General features: G+C 51.8%; 1 protein-coding gene across 4 annotated transcripts in view; it reads right to left on the bottom strand.

Moving 5' to 3' along the window:
* Positions 1-1682: 1682 nt before the first annotated feature.
* The window catches only part of LOC118516438, a 34153-nt gene continuing 18749 nt past the window's right edge, over positions 1683-17086 (bottom strand). For 2 of the 4 annotated variants that reach the window (XM_036062332.1, XM_036062324.1), the window contains exons 3-5: positions 6613-12613; positions 5326-6538; positions 1683-5125 (exon numbers count right to left, since the gene is read on the bottom strand). In XM_036062332.1, the coding sequence (XP_035918225.1) occupies positions 4511-5125; positions 5326-6538; positions 6613-12548 (7764 nt within the window). In that variant the 5' untranslated portion in view covers positions 12549-12613 and the 3' untranslated portion in view covers positions 1683-4510. Of the gene's footprint in view, positions 5126-5314; positions 6539-6612; positions 12614-16000; positions 16967-17086 lie in introns of those variants that run through there. The other 2 variants (XM_036062338.1, XM_036062343.1) reach the window with 2 other exon arrangements.

The raw sequence follows: 17086 nt of genomic DNA, 5'->3' as shown, positions 1-17086 counted from the left end.
TTCCGGGCACGATTCATGGGACTATGCTGGCGGAGGACACCAATGCATCTGCCATTTTCAAGCGGCAGGTGCTATTTACGGACTCTATCTTTGGCGATATGTGAGAATAGGGCTTGGGGAGAAGCAGAATGAATCCCGAGCTAACAGAAATATGTTTGTCCATGCAGACATTCTAACGGTTGCCAAAACTGGAAGGATACGTGTTGAGGATGAGGAGCTTATCAGCGATCGGTTCAGCACATGGTGCTCGTTTAAGGAGCTGTTGGAGATCAATTGCGAGTAGTTGGAGATATGCAATCCAAGATTTCTGAGGCGCGGTGTAGGAAGCCACCTAAGACCCTGCTGTGCTATCTATCATCATAAGGATACTTCCGGTGAGGTCCCTAATATGAAACCCCTATGCGAGTCCCCCATTTTCAGGACCCTAATACATTGGGGATCTAGCCAAAAGTATCGAGTATTGGATGGACCACCGATCGCAGTGGGAGACCAGCTCCTCGTACGCTCGTGGACTGACTCTCCAGCTGCGGGTAACCCACTATCCAAGGGGCTTAACCGTCCATTACCAAATACGGTTTTACGCAGGGATCAAGTATGGATGATCCCTGACCTGAGTCTGGATCATCTCCCTCTACGCAGGACCGGCTTCCCAACTTTCCAGCTATTACGTCTAGGAGTCCTGAGTTATTGCAGACCAACACCTCTCGAGGTTGTAGACCCAAAGTAGATACCTTGTCCTCAGTACTCACACATACACTTCAGCAAACTATGAACCCTGTCCAGCAAAACTGAGCTCTTCTTAGTCGTGTTCGAGAAGGCTTGTAGTACCCCATATGTGCAGAGGAGATGAGCGCTGAGCATCACGTAATTTCGGACTCTACAAAACCTTGCTCACGTTCAATATTTCAAGGTAAGTTCTCATCAGCTTTTTAAGATTATTTTTATTTATTCGGTTTTTGAGTGGGAAAGGGGGGGGGAGGCGAAGGGGGGAGGGGGTATCATAAATAGCGTCGTGAATATGATAATAGTACTGTGTAGTGGCGTACGTTAAGTAGCTCCTACAAACTCCTTCCTCTTATCTATAGTTTTCGTTCTCTCTTTTGCTGCTTTCCTGTTTCAACGCACCCTTTTTTGCCGCAATCGTCTTATATGGTTACTGTGACAAACTACGTACTAACGGCTGCTTACTCATACTACTACATCCTAGAAGTCCTCCAAAGTACCAGTTGAGATGCTGTGCTCACGTGTGTGCCACCCCAGCCTTTTGACGCTTCTCACCTTCAATTAATTCGCTTTGAACACAATGTTTTAAATTGAAATTGATACACACACACACACAGAGAAACTTTTTGAGAGCTGTGTGTCACGTGTTATGGTATTCGCAAACAAAACAAAATGGAGTCTTATTAGTGGGATTTGGTTACAGAGGCTTAGAAGCTGACCTCAGTAAACTTCAGCAGTTGACTATATAAGGAAAGATACAAATTGTACAAGGCCTCAACAATCCCGACGACCGTTTCTGACCCGGTATGAGCAAAACGAAAGGTTAACCAATCGAATTTTTGGAATGGAGTTCGGACAGCGCCGGACATTTCATCTTGTGTCAGCCGTCCTCCCTGCATTACCAATCGATTTGACATGGTTTTGCAATGGTTATTTATCATCGTTTGCGCTGTATTGTAGCGTTTTGTATTCTTCGCATTACTTCTTTTTTGTTTTTTTTTTGTTCATGTTTGTAAGTTTAATGGCACTTGCAGTGAATTCTTTATCCCACGTGGTCTCGTTGCATTTTTTTGTTTTTTTTTGTTCTAAGTGTTCCTTCTCGTTTCGCTCTAAGCAAAGCTCACTCTCAAGAGTTCATCATCTTTGGGCGCAATTATTTATACTGAATAATTTATAGCAGAAAACTGAAGATCGATCGATTAAAATCTGTAGAGTACACATAATAAGGCGTTTTTTTTCTACTGCAATCAAAGCTACTATTATCGCTCCCTCTCGCTCTCTCTCTCTCTCTCTCTCTCTTTCGCATATTACTAGCGAATTTTGCTATCTTCTGCCATCTACTAAAACCGTTCACTTAGGCATCAGTACACACGGCTATACAAAACGGTTCGTTCGTTTAGTGTATTTGTTTCGACTACGAGTTTTAATTGTAAACACATCAAATTGAATATATTTTTGATAGAGCTGATATTGCGTTCGTGTTGCGAACACGAATCCTTCCCGCTACTACTCTATGGGGAGGGAAGGAAGAGAACGCCTGGAGATGGACTGGAAGGGGGGGTGGGGCGATGGTGAGGAACTGAGGAAGGCTTGGAGCTTCCCCACGCTCCGAGTTACCATCCACGTCCATCCTTCCTCCCAGCAATGCTCCGCCTCAAAAGGTCCCTTGCTTCACCCTAACCTCACTTTTCTTTGCAGTTACTTCCTTTGGTCGTATTGCTGTATTTTTCGCACTGTTTTGCACTACTTCTAGCTCTCTCTCTCTCTCTTATTTATATACGTTACTCGTTGTTGGCTCGTATTGGCATATGAAGGATAAAGGCGCCTGTCACCAATAATAACCCCCTAGCGCACAGCAGTATCTTCCATTGAAGCCGCACAGTTTACTGATGAACGATAATAACGCAAATTCTTAGCTTGTGGTTGTTTAATTATACATTCTAGGGTTTTGTTGCGTTCCTCTCTGGGGCCCCTTAAAAAACCAGTTCGCTCACTCACTCAAACGGAGACCACCGGATGTGCCTGTTCTTAGTTGATTATGTTGACATATTTGCTGTCTGTTCAATACGCGGCATTTAAATAAATTCTAAATAAAAAAAACCTTTATAAAACAAAACACCTTTATCTTTCCTTCCCAGTTCGTTGCGTTCTCTATCCTACGGCTTCTTAAATAATTCGTAGTTGTTTTTCTTTATTATTCTCTCACTACATCTCTACTACCACACGCGCTCATTAAACTAAGGTTATGTATTGCTTCGACGCCATTTGTATTTTTATATTTGTCTACTCAAAATGTGACTGAAATCGTGGTTTTAGCAAGCGAAAGATAAAAAAAACATACAGTCGAATACGATTGCAGCCACGGAAACCTTCATCAAATATCAGTTTAGCTACCGCGCTTGCTCGTTGTCGTTAAATCAAATTTAAATCACGATAAAAACAAAAATGGCGACCAAAAAAAGAGAAACAAAAACCCCCAAAAAGATAAACGTATTTCAGGCAGCTCTGGTATATATATGTAGGCACTTTGATAGCGATGATATAGGCAGTTAAAATACATCTGAAGCTTAATCCAGTTCTTCCTTCCGCACTCAAACAAGAACAAAAACAAAAAAAGTCTTTCAATAACTGCATATTGTCAGTTTCAGAAGAAAAGGCTCAACCTATCACTAAAATCATATTGAACTACATTTGATGATACGTTTTTATATAGTTGTTTTTTTTATACTTCACTTAATAACGCTAAACACAATATTCGCAAATTCATGGAGTAAACTCAGATTTAAATTAAAACAAAAAAAAACTATACACAAATGTAAATATATAAATTAAGCACAATATATATATATAGGAGAGCAAAAGGAAGGCTGACCTCGTCGACCTCGTCTACTAAAATCGGTACTGAAACTGAAATAAATATTTTACACGATTGACAAAATGGTGGCAAAAGTAGATAAAAACGAAAATTAAAAACAAAAAAAACTTAAAACAATTTACACAACAGTGCGAGCGAACCTTACTACTGTTTATGGCTGATCCAAATGTCTCTTCTACGTAAACTAAAATAAGGACACACAGAAGTAGTGAAAGTGGCGAAGAAAACCACAAAATTTGAATCCTGCTAAATATAGAGTCCCTCCTCTTCCATCTCGCTACGGCGCGCGCTTCTCTACTACCTTCTGTTGGCCTTATTTGCTTTTTTTTTAGAGGATTTACTATGATTACACTAATGTCAAAGAAATCGCACGATTAATAATTAATAAGGATTATTGTAAGTGTACGGTGATAAATATAAGTAATATATGTAGATATAGTTTTGATTATGCTTTGTTTTTTTTTTGTTTTTGGTTGGAAAACTGTCCCACTGTTTGCTACTAAAACTTAATAAAAACAAGAGATCAAGCAGCACACTTCTCTCTCTCTCTCTATCTTTGTGGATCTCTCACTCTCTATCTCTATACGTCGCTTGGTGGAGCATGTTTGAAATAAACTATTTACATAAATAATCACGGATAATATTATTATAGGTTTGCGCATCCGTTTTTGCGCCCTTTTTGAGTCCTTTTTGCTGTACACCCCACAGATGTTTTCATCCTTAACTAATAAGTAGTAAAATAAAATTAAAACGTGTATACGTGGCTTAACCTCCCATTTCTTCATGATGGGAAAGTGTATGCGCGAGCTCATTGTTTGGATAAGTGTTTACGTTACGTTAAACCCCTCCCAGCAAGTGAAGGTCACACTTGTTTGCCGGTAGGCATTGGCGTTGGAATGTTGACTGGCCACGTCACTTGTCCACACCGAGCAGCTTGGCAGCTTCGGAAGCGGACGACAGCAGTACCCGGCTCAGGATGCCCTGGTCACTGATGCCGAGCAGATTACCGATCAACTCCGAGTGCTGCTGCTGCTGCTGCTGGCTGTGGTGCTGGAAGAGATGGTGATAGCGCTTGCCTTCACCGACGATGGCCGACGGCACCGCTGGGATCTCCGCAGTTTCGGTGGCGGCGGGGGGGGAACTTTGGTGCCGGCTGGTTGGTAACGGTGGGCTGGAGCACTCCGCGTCCTCATACTCGTCGTCATCGGTAAGATCGGACCCGCTGTGGGGATGGTGCGCGTGTCCGTTGTTGTGGGTCTTACCTTGCCTACCTTCGGACTGACCGTTGCTGCGACGTTGCACCGTATGCCGCCGGCCGGTGGACGAAGCGGACGAGGCGGGCGATGTGTTGCCGCCTTCGGCGCACTCCGCTGAGTGTTTCTTCCGGTGGCGCAGCATACTGTGCTTGAGGGTGAACCGGCGTTCGCAAACGTCACACTGGAACGGACGTTCGCCGGAGTGCGTCCGCATGTGCCGTCTCAGGTCTTCCGTCGACCAGAAGCGACGCACACAGAATGCGCAGATAACCTGGTGTTTGTGGTGCGGAGACATGCATGTAACGTGCGTGTGTGTGTGTGGTGGAGGAAGAAAAAGAATTCAAAAAAACACATCGTTAATAAGGCTTAATGAGCTTACAGCGTGTACAACGTTCAATCGTGAGCCAGGCTGCGGGCATTCCACCGTCAACCTGCACGAGCGTTAGAGTTAAGGACTGACCTTAGACCTACCTTCCGATTGGCATAGTCGAGATACTTGCCACCGTTGTTGTTGTTGTTGTTATTGTTGTTGTTGTTGTTGTTGGTGCCACTCTCGTCGTCGTCCGGGGAACCGGTGTGAGCTTCACTCTCGGTTGCCGAGGCCGCCGCCTCTAGCGACACCTTCGCCATAAGCGTGGTGAACTCCTGCGGATGGGTCTGCTTGATGTGCTCGAGACAGGACACCCGCTCGGCAGTGGAAACATCGCACAGGTGACACTTGTACGGGAGGTCCGACAAACCACCGGCAGAGTACAACCCTTCCTTGCCTTCGCCGTCATCGTCGTCATCTTCCTCCAGTCCAGTGTCCTGGGCGGCCGGTTCCTGCTGGTGACGTTCCGCCTCCTCCTCATCGCCATTTTCCACCGACTCGTGCTCACGAAGCTGCTGGCGACGGGTTGCCCGCCGAGGACGAGTCTCCTTCGCTTCCTGTTCCTCCGGTTCCATCTCACCGTCCTCCTCCCCTTCCAGACCACCCTCGTCAGTGCCATTCTTTTCCTGTTCGAACGTTGGTTTCTGCCTGCATGCCTCCTCACCAGACTCTCGGCGTTTTCCGACCAACGTTGCGTCAAAGGAATCGTTTTTTGCCACTTCCGTAGTAACGTCCGGCTGGTCTTCCTCCTCTTCAGCGCTAACCTGCGTTTGCTGCTGCTGCTGCTGCTGCTGCTGCTGCTGCTGTGGAAGCTGTTGTGGCAACTCAGGTCCCTTTAGTGCGGCAACCGACGAACGTGTGCCCTTGCCCGAAATCTTCTTGCACATCGCTTCAGCAACCGCAACCGGTATCGGTTCCGGCTTCGGATCGAGCAGATCGTCGATCGGTACCGGTATGGAGACGGCCGACTCTACGTCGCCATGCTTGCGCAGCAGATGCCGATCGCAGTTCGACTTGGTGGTGAAGAGCAGCGTGCACTGCGAACACTTGAACGGTTTCTGGCCGGTGTGCGTGAGGATGTGACGGCGCAACGAGCTGGACCACGGGAACATACGCTGGCAGTACGGGCAGCTGACCCGGTTCGGGGCCAAACTGTACGCGGACTTCTTCTTCTGCTGCTGGTGGGCCAGTGCCACTGCCGACGGGTTCGGATCATCCGTGCCGGAGTTGTTGCTCTCGGAAGCGGAACCGGACGCTACCAGACCCTCCTCGTCGCTGTGATCCTGCGATAGTGGCACCTGCACATCTGGCCGGCTGCAGATATAGAGAAATGTGTTCATTAATACCGCCCGTTCTGTACGTGTGCTGTGCATGGGCTTATCACTTACCTGAAGTAGCTCTCCAATGCCTGCGGATTGGCTGCATTATCAAGCAGCTTTGACACTGGTACGAGATCGCTATTGCTACCACTTTCGTCGTGATTGATCAGACTACTGCTGTTACTGCTACCGCTACCAGATGACGCCTTTCGCGAAACGGTTGCTGGTGGGTTGTGTTGCTTCGGTTGCTTACATGAGGATGGAGGAGCTGTGGAATTATTCATCGTTGGCGGTTCCTGCACAGCAGCTGCAACCTTCTCCACACTTATGTCCACCTTTGAACGATTCTCTTCCAGCTTCTGTTTCAGAATGCGGTTTAAGCTTCCAGCGTTGGGCTCGGGATACGACTCCTTAACACTGGCATTCACTCCGTGTTCGTCCTTCGGTTCGATCAACCTGCTTTTCGCTGCATGCTTAGATGCCGGTCCTTCCATCTTCACTACCTTTGCTCCACTCTCTTCCTGCTCCTCGTCCGCCTCCTCCTCGTCAATCACGAGCTGCGCATCGTCCTCTTCATCTTCATCCTTCTCGTGCCCCTCATCCTGAGTTCCTTCATCCTCCTCCTCCTCTTCCTCCTCCTCCTCCTCATTCTCTTCATCCCGTTGGTGGTGGTTGTGTTCGGCCGATGATGTGAGCTGACGCTGATGTTCTTCCACGTCGAACGCCATCTTTTGGAGACTAGCTTCGTCGAAACCGCGGCGCAGAAACTCACCATCCTGCTCGAGGTGGGACTGCAAACGACGGCGACGGCGCCGATAACGCTGGCTCAGTACCGGTGTGGCACCTTCGTACTGTCTGTCCTCGGTCCGGCAGTCATCGTCCTCCTCGTCTTCCTCCGTCTCACCACGCATACCCATACGCCGTCCACCGGTAAGTCCTGACGACATCATGGAAGCTTGTTGCTGCCCGTAATGGTGGTTGAGACGCTGGTGGTGTTGTTGTTGCTGCTGCTGATTCCACTGTCCAGCCGCACCCTGCACGATCATGTTGTGCAGCAGAGGATTCATGTGACTAGCCGCCCCATCCGGACCGCCACCACCCTTACCAGATTGCTGTGCCAAGATGGCGTACTTTACCTGGTCGGAAATGGCGCTACTTCCATTGCCCCCGCTACCACCACCGAACGCACCCTGCAGTGCACTAACCAGCGACCCAACTGAGCTGTTGCTGGAGGCAGCATTTGCAACACTGCTGCTGGTGCTGCTGTTAGCTCCACCACCACCGCGACGCATCAAATGATGTCCACCGCGTTGCCGCTGAGACCAGAACTGTGGATGCTGCTGCTTAATGTGTCGCTCCATGTTGGAGCGGAGCGTGAATCGAGCGGAGCAATGCTCACAAGCGAATGGACGTTCCGTACGGTAGCGACGTTGCTTCTGCTTTGGCATCAGGACTCCATTTTTGATCACCATCTTGACCGGACCAACACCGGCCGAACTGCCGCCACCACCACCGGCCGTCGACAGTGGTGACACACCGAAACCGGCAGCCGCTGCTGCTGCTGCTGCTGCCGCGGCAGCTAATGCTGCAGCTGAACCACCGCTTCCCCCACTGGCCGGATGATGCTGGTGCAGGGAGGCGGACAGTTGATTGCTACTCCCACCACTGGAACCTCCAGCACCGCTCGCTCCACCGGTCGGTGTTGACATCGGTGAAGGTGAGGAGGGCGTTAGCAGCTGCTTCGGTGTGGCAACGGTCGCTGCTGTTCCAACATCTCCCGCCAGACAATCGCCCGACTTGGTAACGCTGTTCGGTGGTGTATCAGTGGCCGGCGGTGGATAGAACGGGTTCACCAGCAGTGGATGACGATGGTTTCGGCCACTGCCTGACGATGCAGCCGCACTTACGGCCGCTGCCGCTGCCAGATTCGGCAGTGCCGCTCCCAACCCAAAGTCCTTACCCAGCAGCTCACCGAGGGCGGCCGCCGAACCGGTCAGCATGGGGTTTTGCAAGAACGGACTGGCGTGCAGGGGCGAGAACGATGGCAGCTGCAGGGAGTTGTACAGCTGGTACAGCTGGAAGAAGTTCATCGGATCGAGTTTGGCTAGGGTATCGTTGAACAGTTGGAACTGTTGCTGTTGCTGGGCCAGGTTCACTTTCGAAAGCTTCGGCATCTCTGCCCGACGATTTGGCGCCTCATCCTCATCCACGTCTGCCTCCTTCGCGGGAGAAGGATGGGGAATGTGCTGCTGCTGCTGTTTGGCAACACTGCTACCAGCAGCATGCTTCTTCGCCACCATTGAGCGTGGTTCGCTGTCGGCACCATTTACGGCTAGCAGCATATCAGCTCGATGATGACGGTGCATCGGTGCGACACCTTCCATGATGTCATCGTCGTCCTCCTCACCGTCGGTCGAAAGTAACGCGGCTGCTGTTGGGGTGGATGGAGCCGCTGGTTTGCGACTAAACACGGTCGATTTTTTGCTAAGATCTAGCGCATCCATGCTAAGATCGATCGGTAGCGGATTGGTGGCGTTGGTGGACTCCGCACCTGCCGAGTGTTTGCTAGACAGCTTCTGCTGCGCACCGTCTAGTGTTTGTTTCTTGCCCGCGACTATTGGCGGTTGTTCCTCGGGCTCGTTCTCCTCATCGAGCGCCTCGTCATCCTCCTTCGGTGGGGTGAGTTGGTTCAGCTTTTCCAAACTCTTCACCTGTATCTTGGCCGCCGCTACGGCACTTCCGAACGCACCATTACCAACACCTCCGCCTCCGAGTGGCGTTTGCAGGAGGAGACTTGTGTCAAGCAGTGGGTTGTGGTTGGTGGCACCGGCTGCTGCTGCTGCCGCTGCCACGTAGCTCAGCGGCAAGGGTGGCATCAGCATGTCCTTGAGCTCTTGCGATTGCAGCGGCGTACTGCTGCGTACCTCGGGAAGGCTTTGCTCATCCTGATAGCTAGCACTCGCCAGCATCGTCGGTGTGTAGGACCCGTCGGCCGGTGGTGTGTTGAACAGCTGCAACTTTTTCAGCGGATCGTCACAGGACGAGTCCTCGGCCGGATGGTAGATGATGGCGCGCTTCACCTCTTCGCGCGTGGTACGTCCGTGCCGGTTGCGTAGATGCCGCTCACAGTTCGCCTTCGTCGTGAAGGCGTAGTTGCACAGTGCACACTCGTACGGGCGGTCCCCGTTGTGCGTGCGCATATGCCGGATCAGGGTCGCCTTGTCGCTGACCACGTAACGGCACATGTTGCACTGGTACGGGCCGGGGCCGGCGGCCGTCACGTGCGTACGGTTGTGACCCTTGAGGGCGCGCAGGTTCGGAAACACCGCGGTACAGATGCGGCACGGGAACTGGCCCCGTAGCTTCATGCGGCGAAACTCGGCGGTGAATGCGTCCTGCGCCTCTTCCGGCTCATCGCGCGAACCGGTCGAGTGGGCGTACATGCCATTGTCGCTGCCGGCACCATCCTTACCGAGTGAAGCGTCCAGCAAACCGGACAGTGGCGTATGGCTGCCACCGTCGAGCTGCCGACCGAACAGGCCTCCGGATGACGCGACATTGATGATCGACTGAATGTCGGCCAGATCCTTACCGCTGTCGACCATTTGCTGGTGCTGCTGTTGCTGCTGCTGGTGGGCATGGTAGAGCGCCATGTTGGAGGAGTAGTACGTTGGCAGGGCGTTGGCAGACGATTCGGTCGGTGATGCGAGCGGTTCCTGCTTCAGCACCGGCACCGGTGAGGAGAACGATTTGTCCAGCGAGGAGGGTGTCGTTGGTGCCTCCGAAAACGTCCCCACGGAACGGTTCTGGAGATCGAGGTTGGCAAAGAAGTCCTCACGGCGCAGATGACCCTGCTGCTGCTGCTGCTGCTGCTGTACGTGCTGCTGTTGCTGCTGGTGGTGGCGCTGATCGCCGTGCTGTTCGTCGTCGAACGTTCGGCGATCCTCGTAGTACGAACCCATATCCGAACCGGACACATCCGACGAGTCCGACTCGCTCGGCGCCCGCTTGCGTCTCTGTCCGGCCGACCGTTCGCCACTGGCAGCTCCTCCACCACCACTGCTGCAACAGTCGGCAGAGTGCATCGAGAGCGTCTTCGAGCAGGGGAACGCTCGATAGCATCGGGCACACTCGTACTTTTGGCTCGTCACCGGCGTCCGGATGCTCTGTTCGCACAGGTTTTTCGCGATCAGCGGAAACTTTTCGCTGGAAAAGTCTACAAACGTGAGATCCTTGAAGCCGGGCGTTATGTTTTGATAGTTGTTGTTGCTGCACCGGTGCGCATTCAGTGCTTTGTGGCTGCGGAACATGATCTCACAGTGCCGGCACTTGGCCGGTATGTTCGGATGCTCCCGGTCGAGATGCTGTTCCAGGGCGAGCATGCTGGCAAAATCGTTCCGCACGCACACCGGACAGCAGTACCGTTGGCCACTTTCCACCACCGAACCTTCGAGCAGATTGTTGTTGATGGTGCGCACCTTGCGATACTGGTGTGAACGGTCACCTGCACCGCCCAAGGTTACCTTGCGCTTCCCACCACCGAGCAGCTCCTCTTCCTCGTCAAACTCGCCATCTTCCTCATCTGCTTCCTCCTCCTGGACGTGCTGGTGCTCTATGCCGGCGTCCAGCATCAGCAGATCGTGCTGCTTCCGGCGCCTCGTACTCGTATGCTCCTCCCCGCCCTGCTGCTCCCCGCCCGCACCGCTAGTGAACAGTGCACGCTTCTTCTTCCTCTTTGGCTGCCGGTAGTCATCCTCCTCATCGGCGTCTTCCTCCTCTTCCTCCGGGTCCTCCTCTTCCTTCTTCTTGCGATAGTGACGGCTTGCTGCTGTGGAACCGCCGGCACCGGATCGCCCACTGTTGCGGCCAGTCTTGTTCCCTCCTCCCCCACCACTACCATCGGAGGATGAGCCGCCTCCCGCACCTACGCCACCGGCACTACCTCCACCACCAGCATCGCTCTCGAAACTGTCACGTCCGGACGGATACTTGTGGGTGCGCATGTGCCGATGCATGTTGCCGTTGGTGGTGAACGTGAGGCTGCAGTATTTGCAGTTGAAAGGCCGCTCGCCCGTATGCACCAGCACGTGCCGATCGAGTGACGACGCGGACGACAGCACCTTGGAGCAGATTTTGCAGCAAAAGCTGGCGGATGCGACCGCGGTCGCCGCCGACTCGGACTCCGCATTGTGCAGCCGGATGTGATCGGTGAAGGCACGCTGGGTCGGTGACACGCAGTCACAGATCGGGCAGACGTAACGCTTGCCCGGTTCGGCCGGCGATGCGGTCGCCTCCTCCTCCACCTCCTCGTCCTCTGTCCGCCGCTGCGGTGGACCCGCCGACCCTCGTCGCTTGTTGCCGGACGAAGTGGTTGCCGTGGCCGGCACCACCGCCGCCTGCCGGCGTTGCTGCTGCAGCAGCATTTCTGCCGTCGATTCCAGCGATCGTTTACCACCGCGGGTGCTGCTGCTGTTGTTGTTGTTCGGCACAGTGTTGCTGTTGTTGTTGTTCATCGTTTTCCGTCGCAGCATATCGTCCGTTAGCTGGTGCAGATGGTCGCTCCGCTGCCTGTTGGCCGACTGCTGGTGATGGCTTTGATTGCTGCCGCTGCTGCTGCTGCTGCGCCGCTGCTGACGATCGAAATGGTTGTGCTTTGCCGATGCGGCTGTGCTGTCACCATCCTCCTCCCCAGACGCACTCTTGCCGACCTCCAGCAGCGTGTCTGGTGCCGGTGGTGACTGTACTGCCTCCTCTTCCTCCTCCTCCGCCTCCGCTTCTTCCTCCTCGGCCCGATCGGCTGTGGTGTGGTCTGGGTGATTTGGAGGTGTTTCCGTTGCATCTGGCGTTTCAACTTTTATCGCTGCACGCATATACCCGTCCACTGTCCCGTCGCTGCCAGTGTCCGTGGATGGGGTGGTAGCAACATTCTTATTGGCAACTCCCACACTCGTACTTCCTGCTTCCATGGTTTGAGCGTCAAGTTGTCGCGAAGCAGAAGAAACCATCGCTCCCAACAACTGAGAGACGTTCTTGGTGGCTAAGAATCCTTAAACAGAATCCTGATATAATCCTATAAAGAAATAATAAATTAAAAAAACATCAAAAGTTAGTGAAAATGGCAGTATGACTCGCTGTATGACCTTATACTAATTCCAGCTGACCAACAAAGTCTACTTAACACACACACACAATTACAATCAACTGTCAATTGCGCCACACTCAGTATGCTTTGTCCTCGGATCGGGCGCTCGACTTCGATCTTTCCAAATCCGCCACATTCTCCCATTCATTCGACCTCGAGGTCGGGCCACCCGTTTCAAACCCCCTGCGCAGGTCTGCGCCCATCCTACGTCTTATCGCATGCTGTAAAGGTGTGATGTGTTTGCCTCTTTGCGGATGTGCGTGTCTCTCTGTATGCGTGTGTTCATCCAATAATCGATTCGTGCCGCCTCAATCTCAATCGAGTTTGGCGCGCTCAATGTTAAGTTGCAATTGAAAGAAGCAACAACAACAAAAAAAACGTCGACGAAAAAACCGAAAATCAGTACCGTCTAGAGAGGAAAATCACTGGAGATTAACGGGTGGCCACCCCAATGCCTGCGGTAGTGTGCGCGCGCAACGCCCGACTGACGACCGTTGAATCACGCCGATGATGATGATGATGAAGTTGCACATGAGCACACCAGGCAAAATAAAATAATAAAGCACGAAGGCGAGAGAGAGGCAAAAAAGGCAGTTCGTCCACCGGCCGCCATCTTCGCGCCCACCGCAAACTACTCTAGAGGAAGCACAGATGGATCTATGATGGGGCATACACACACACACATTCGCGCATATACGCAGGAAACAGGTGAAGATAGAAGCATGTTGCCAGAGGTAGCAGCACAGCAGCTGCCGCAATGACAATCATACGACCCTTTGCTTCACAACCTCCCCCGTCATGTATCCACACCCAAGCAAGCCTCCAACAGCCTACCGGGCTTTACCAGCCAGAAGCATTTTTAACATGGTGATGATGGACGATTGATGACGTTAGGGGCCACCACCGCACGCAACACCGATGGTGGTGGGCGATGAGGATGGCTATCCTCTTCTGCCCTTATCAAGTGCCACCAGTAACACCGAGGCAGCGTACCGGGGGGGGGGAGGGGCTAGTGTTTCGAGATGAGAGGTGAAGAAAACCGATCCTCTAAACACGAACCCGGGGGGGCACCGCGCGCAGGCAGCACACACCTAGACGACGACGCCCGATAACGATAAGCGCATACAAATTTGAAGTTCATTTAGATGGTAATCACTCATCGCCGTGTGCGGGGGCGAGGGCGTGCTGGAAAATGTGGCGAGGGGGACACGCGGTAAACTGATGAGAATCAGCAACGCAAAATTGATGTTGATGACATCGGGGAGCAGCGCGTACAGCACCACAGCACACCACACAGCTTTCCAGCTTTCCTTCCGCGTGGTATCGCGTAGCGTGGTGATGCGTACAGCGGAGCAAAGTTGGGCTGTGGCTGCTGGATCTTGGACCTCCACATTGATGTATGATTCCCCACGATAAACTCCTTTTGATAGATAATATCTGGATTTCAGATTACAAATCAAGCAAGAGTGCGGGATCATCCCGTAAAGTGCTCCAGTTTCAAGAATTCTCCCCAGAATTCGCCCCAAGAAGCCGCGATAATAACGCGGACATCCAAATATGCCGAGAAAGTAAGGGAAAACAGTCGTGATGTACAGAAGAGCAAAGTGGGGCTCTTGCTCTTGGATCTTGGACCTCTGCAACGGCGTATGATACTTCTCTTGATGGATAATGTCTGGACTTCAAGATGCAAATCAACCAAAAATGCGATATCAACCTATAAGGTGCTCCAGCTTCAAGATATCTCCTCCAGAATTCGCCCCAAGAAGCCCGACAATAACGCGCACATCCAAGGAACACAGCAAAACCAAGTTAATTCCATTAAAGTTCCTGTTGTGTTTCTTTTTTCCTGTTTACGCCTTAGTCGCGCTCGTGATGTCCCAAGTACAAGACAGGGATGAACATTGGTACGAGAGACATAGGCTCCAGACTAACTGAACAGGCGACAGTCACCAAGATTGGTCGATCGAATGGTTCCGAAATAGGACGCAAACTCCCTTTCATTCGGACTGTAGCCTTCCACCTTTCCCTTCTCCTCTACCCTGATACTAGCGTCGTGTCCACAGGGAGAGACTTGCCTCACAAAGCTCACAGATAACAAAAAAGTGAAAGACCAACAGCCAACAAAAAAAAAACACCTTTTTCAAGATAGAAATTCTGAGAAACAGAATAGTAGTAGCAGCAGCGAGAGGAGCGATAGAGAATGAAAATGAATCATCGTCACGCAATGATCCCCTCCTCCTTCCGCCCGTTCCAACTCCTCGCGCTCACGCACACTGTGCCTCGTGTTGTAGGTACGGGGCGCAACGACTTCCGGTCGCGGACATACTGTCTCCCTGGGGGGGGGGCCCCAAACATCGCTGGTGTGTCGTTTTCAGATTCAGAATATCCATCCATCGTTTCCATGTGTGTGTGTGTGTGTGCAAAAGGCAGGATTTCAAACATATTGGGATGCTCTTCTGCTGCTGCTGCTACCAACTACTGCTCTCCAAGGGACATTGCGCGTTCTCTCTGCACATGCACATATCCAAATCCCTGGAGCGATGGAAAAACCCCACCCGTCCCGGGTCGGCATCGGGGCGCGGTGACGGATCTGTTTTTCCACCGAACCCTGCCTTTTCTTCGGCAAACCCCAATATTCCCTGGAATCTTCCTACGTTGTAAGGACGTGGGAGTGGGGGGGAAGCCATTCAGGATGTGCTCCTATAGAGCTCGGCGGCCCATACGCTGTAGACCTCCACCCTCTCACGTTTACAGGGCGGTTTTTCCCATGGTGTTTGATAGTAGTCGCCCGACCCGCAGGAGTTGTGTCACGAGAAACCTCTCATTCTGCTGTATGTGACGGTAGATGATGTAGTACTGCGGATTGAGGGATGGCTCAGAACTGCCGGTGTGGTGGATATCGCTGGTATATTGATTGTAGGAAGAGAGAGAGAGAGAGGCCTCTATGCGACGATGCCTTTTTTGTGTGTTCGCTTAAGAGGTATGAAACGTGTTTTGTGAAGGGAGCAGGTGGACCCACCGGAACAGCAGAAAACGAACGACTGGATGGAATGCTTCTCTGCTGGTTAGGTCGCTCACATCATAAGATACATCGTACCGCACTGAACATTAGAGCCAAGAATCACACTAGCGCGTTGGAAGCGGTGAGGAGAGACATGTGTACTAACAATGCTACACGACGCTTTTTGTAGGGCTTCTGCTTCCTCGTGTTGAGTTAAAACCGCTACTGGAGGATACTGATTCTTCCAGACACTGAGTCTCTAGCTGATGGAAAGCTGATCTGTTTGTATAGTAAATTCGAATAATGTTACGTACATAAATTGCGGGAGTCGCTATGCTGAAGACATCCCCAAGAAGAGCTTTATATATTGAACAGCACTGCTAGGCACGATAAGTTATGAATCACAACACACACACACACACAGGCACACTCTTTTACACACTACCACGGTACCACAATCACAACACGAATCGATGTTTCAATTACCGTCGAGCGTATATCACAGTGCTTCCCCAATCCCCGAAAGGTTTTTGCTTTTTTGAAGCTAAGGATCCCATTGGGCGCCTTGTAAGCTGGTTAAGAGCTGCCGTGCATCGCTCACCCTTTGCACGGACGCACACGCACTCACGTTCTATCGTCTGCAGCTCGACTCCCAGACTGAACCGAGGTCGAAGGCGACCGGAGCTGCTGAGACACCGCCTTGTCGGATGTGTGCCTGCGTACCACCGTTTTTTTTTTTTTCTTTCTTCTCCCCCAGCAGCCGAAGAGCGCACGACAGTGAGCGAGAGAGAGCGCGCGCGTCAGCGCAAGTGAGAGATCGATCTCGTTTTCATCGCGTATATCCTGAGCACAGCAGCAGCAACATCGAAGGAAAGCGCAAAAGAGAGAGAGAGAGAGATCACACAACTGCGCACCATCGCACTCTTCTTCCTCTCCCTCTCCCCTTTCACGTACGTTTCCTCTACCAACGAAAAGGGCTTTGGCTCTTTTTGTTGTTGTTGGAATGATTCAAAGGGATGCGGAGCTTACGGTAGGGAGCTGGCTGTACACTCTCCGCCGTTAGTGAGGCCGCCCCGAATAAACACATCGCAGGCTTTTCCTGGGATTTCCTCTCGCTCTCTCTCGATCTCTTTAACACACACGCGTGTGTACACGGCCCACCCATACATGTGAGACAAAGATGTCCTCACAGCTCGGCACCACACTTCTCACAACCAATAAGGTCGCCTCGCCTCCGATGGCTTCTATCGCGCGTTTAATCTTTCCCAGCGTCCCTTTTTGTTCGCTCTCTCCCTCTCGTTCTCTCTCGGCAGGCAGGCGTCTCTGTGTTGCCACCCGGCTACGGTCACACATGATTGGCTGGCTGCTGTTTGCGCATCTGCCGCTTCCGAAAAAACAAA

Source organism: Anopheles stephensi, chromosome X (assembly GCF_013141755.1).
Source record: "Anopheles stephensi strain Indian chromosome X, UCI_ANSTEP_V1.0, whole genome shotgun sequence".
NCBI classification, from domain to species: domain Eukaryota; kingdom Metazoa; phylum Arthropoda; class Insecta; order Diptera; family Culicidae; genus Anopheles; species Anopheles stephensi.
Note: the sequence above shows the minus strand (reverse complement) of the source record. Positions and strands in the feature narration are given on the sequence as shown.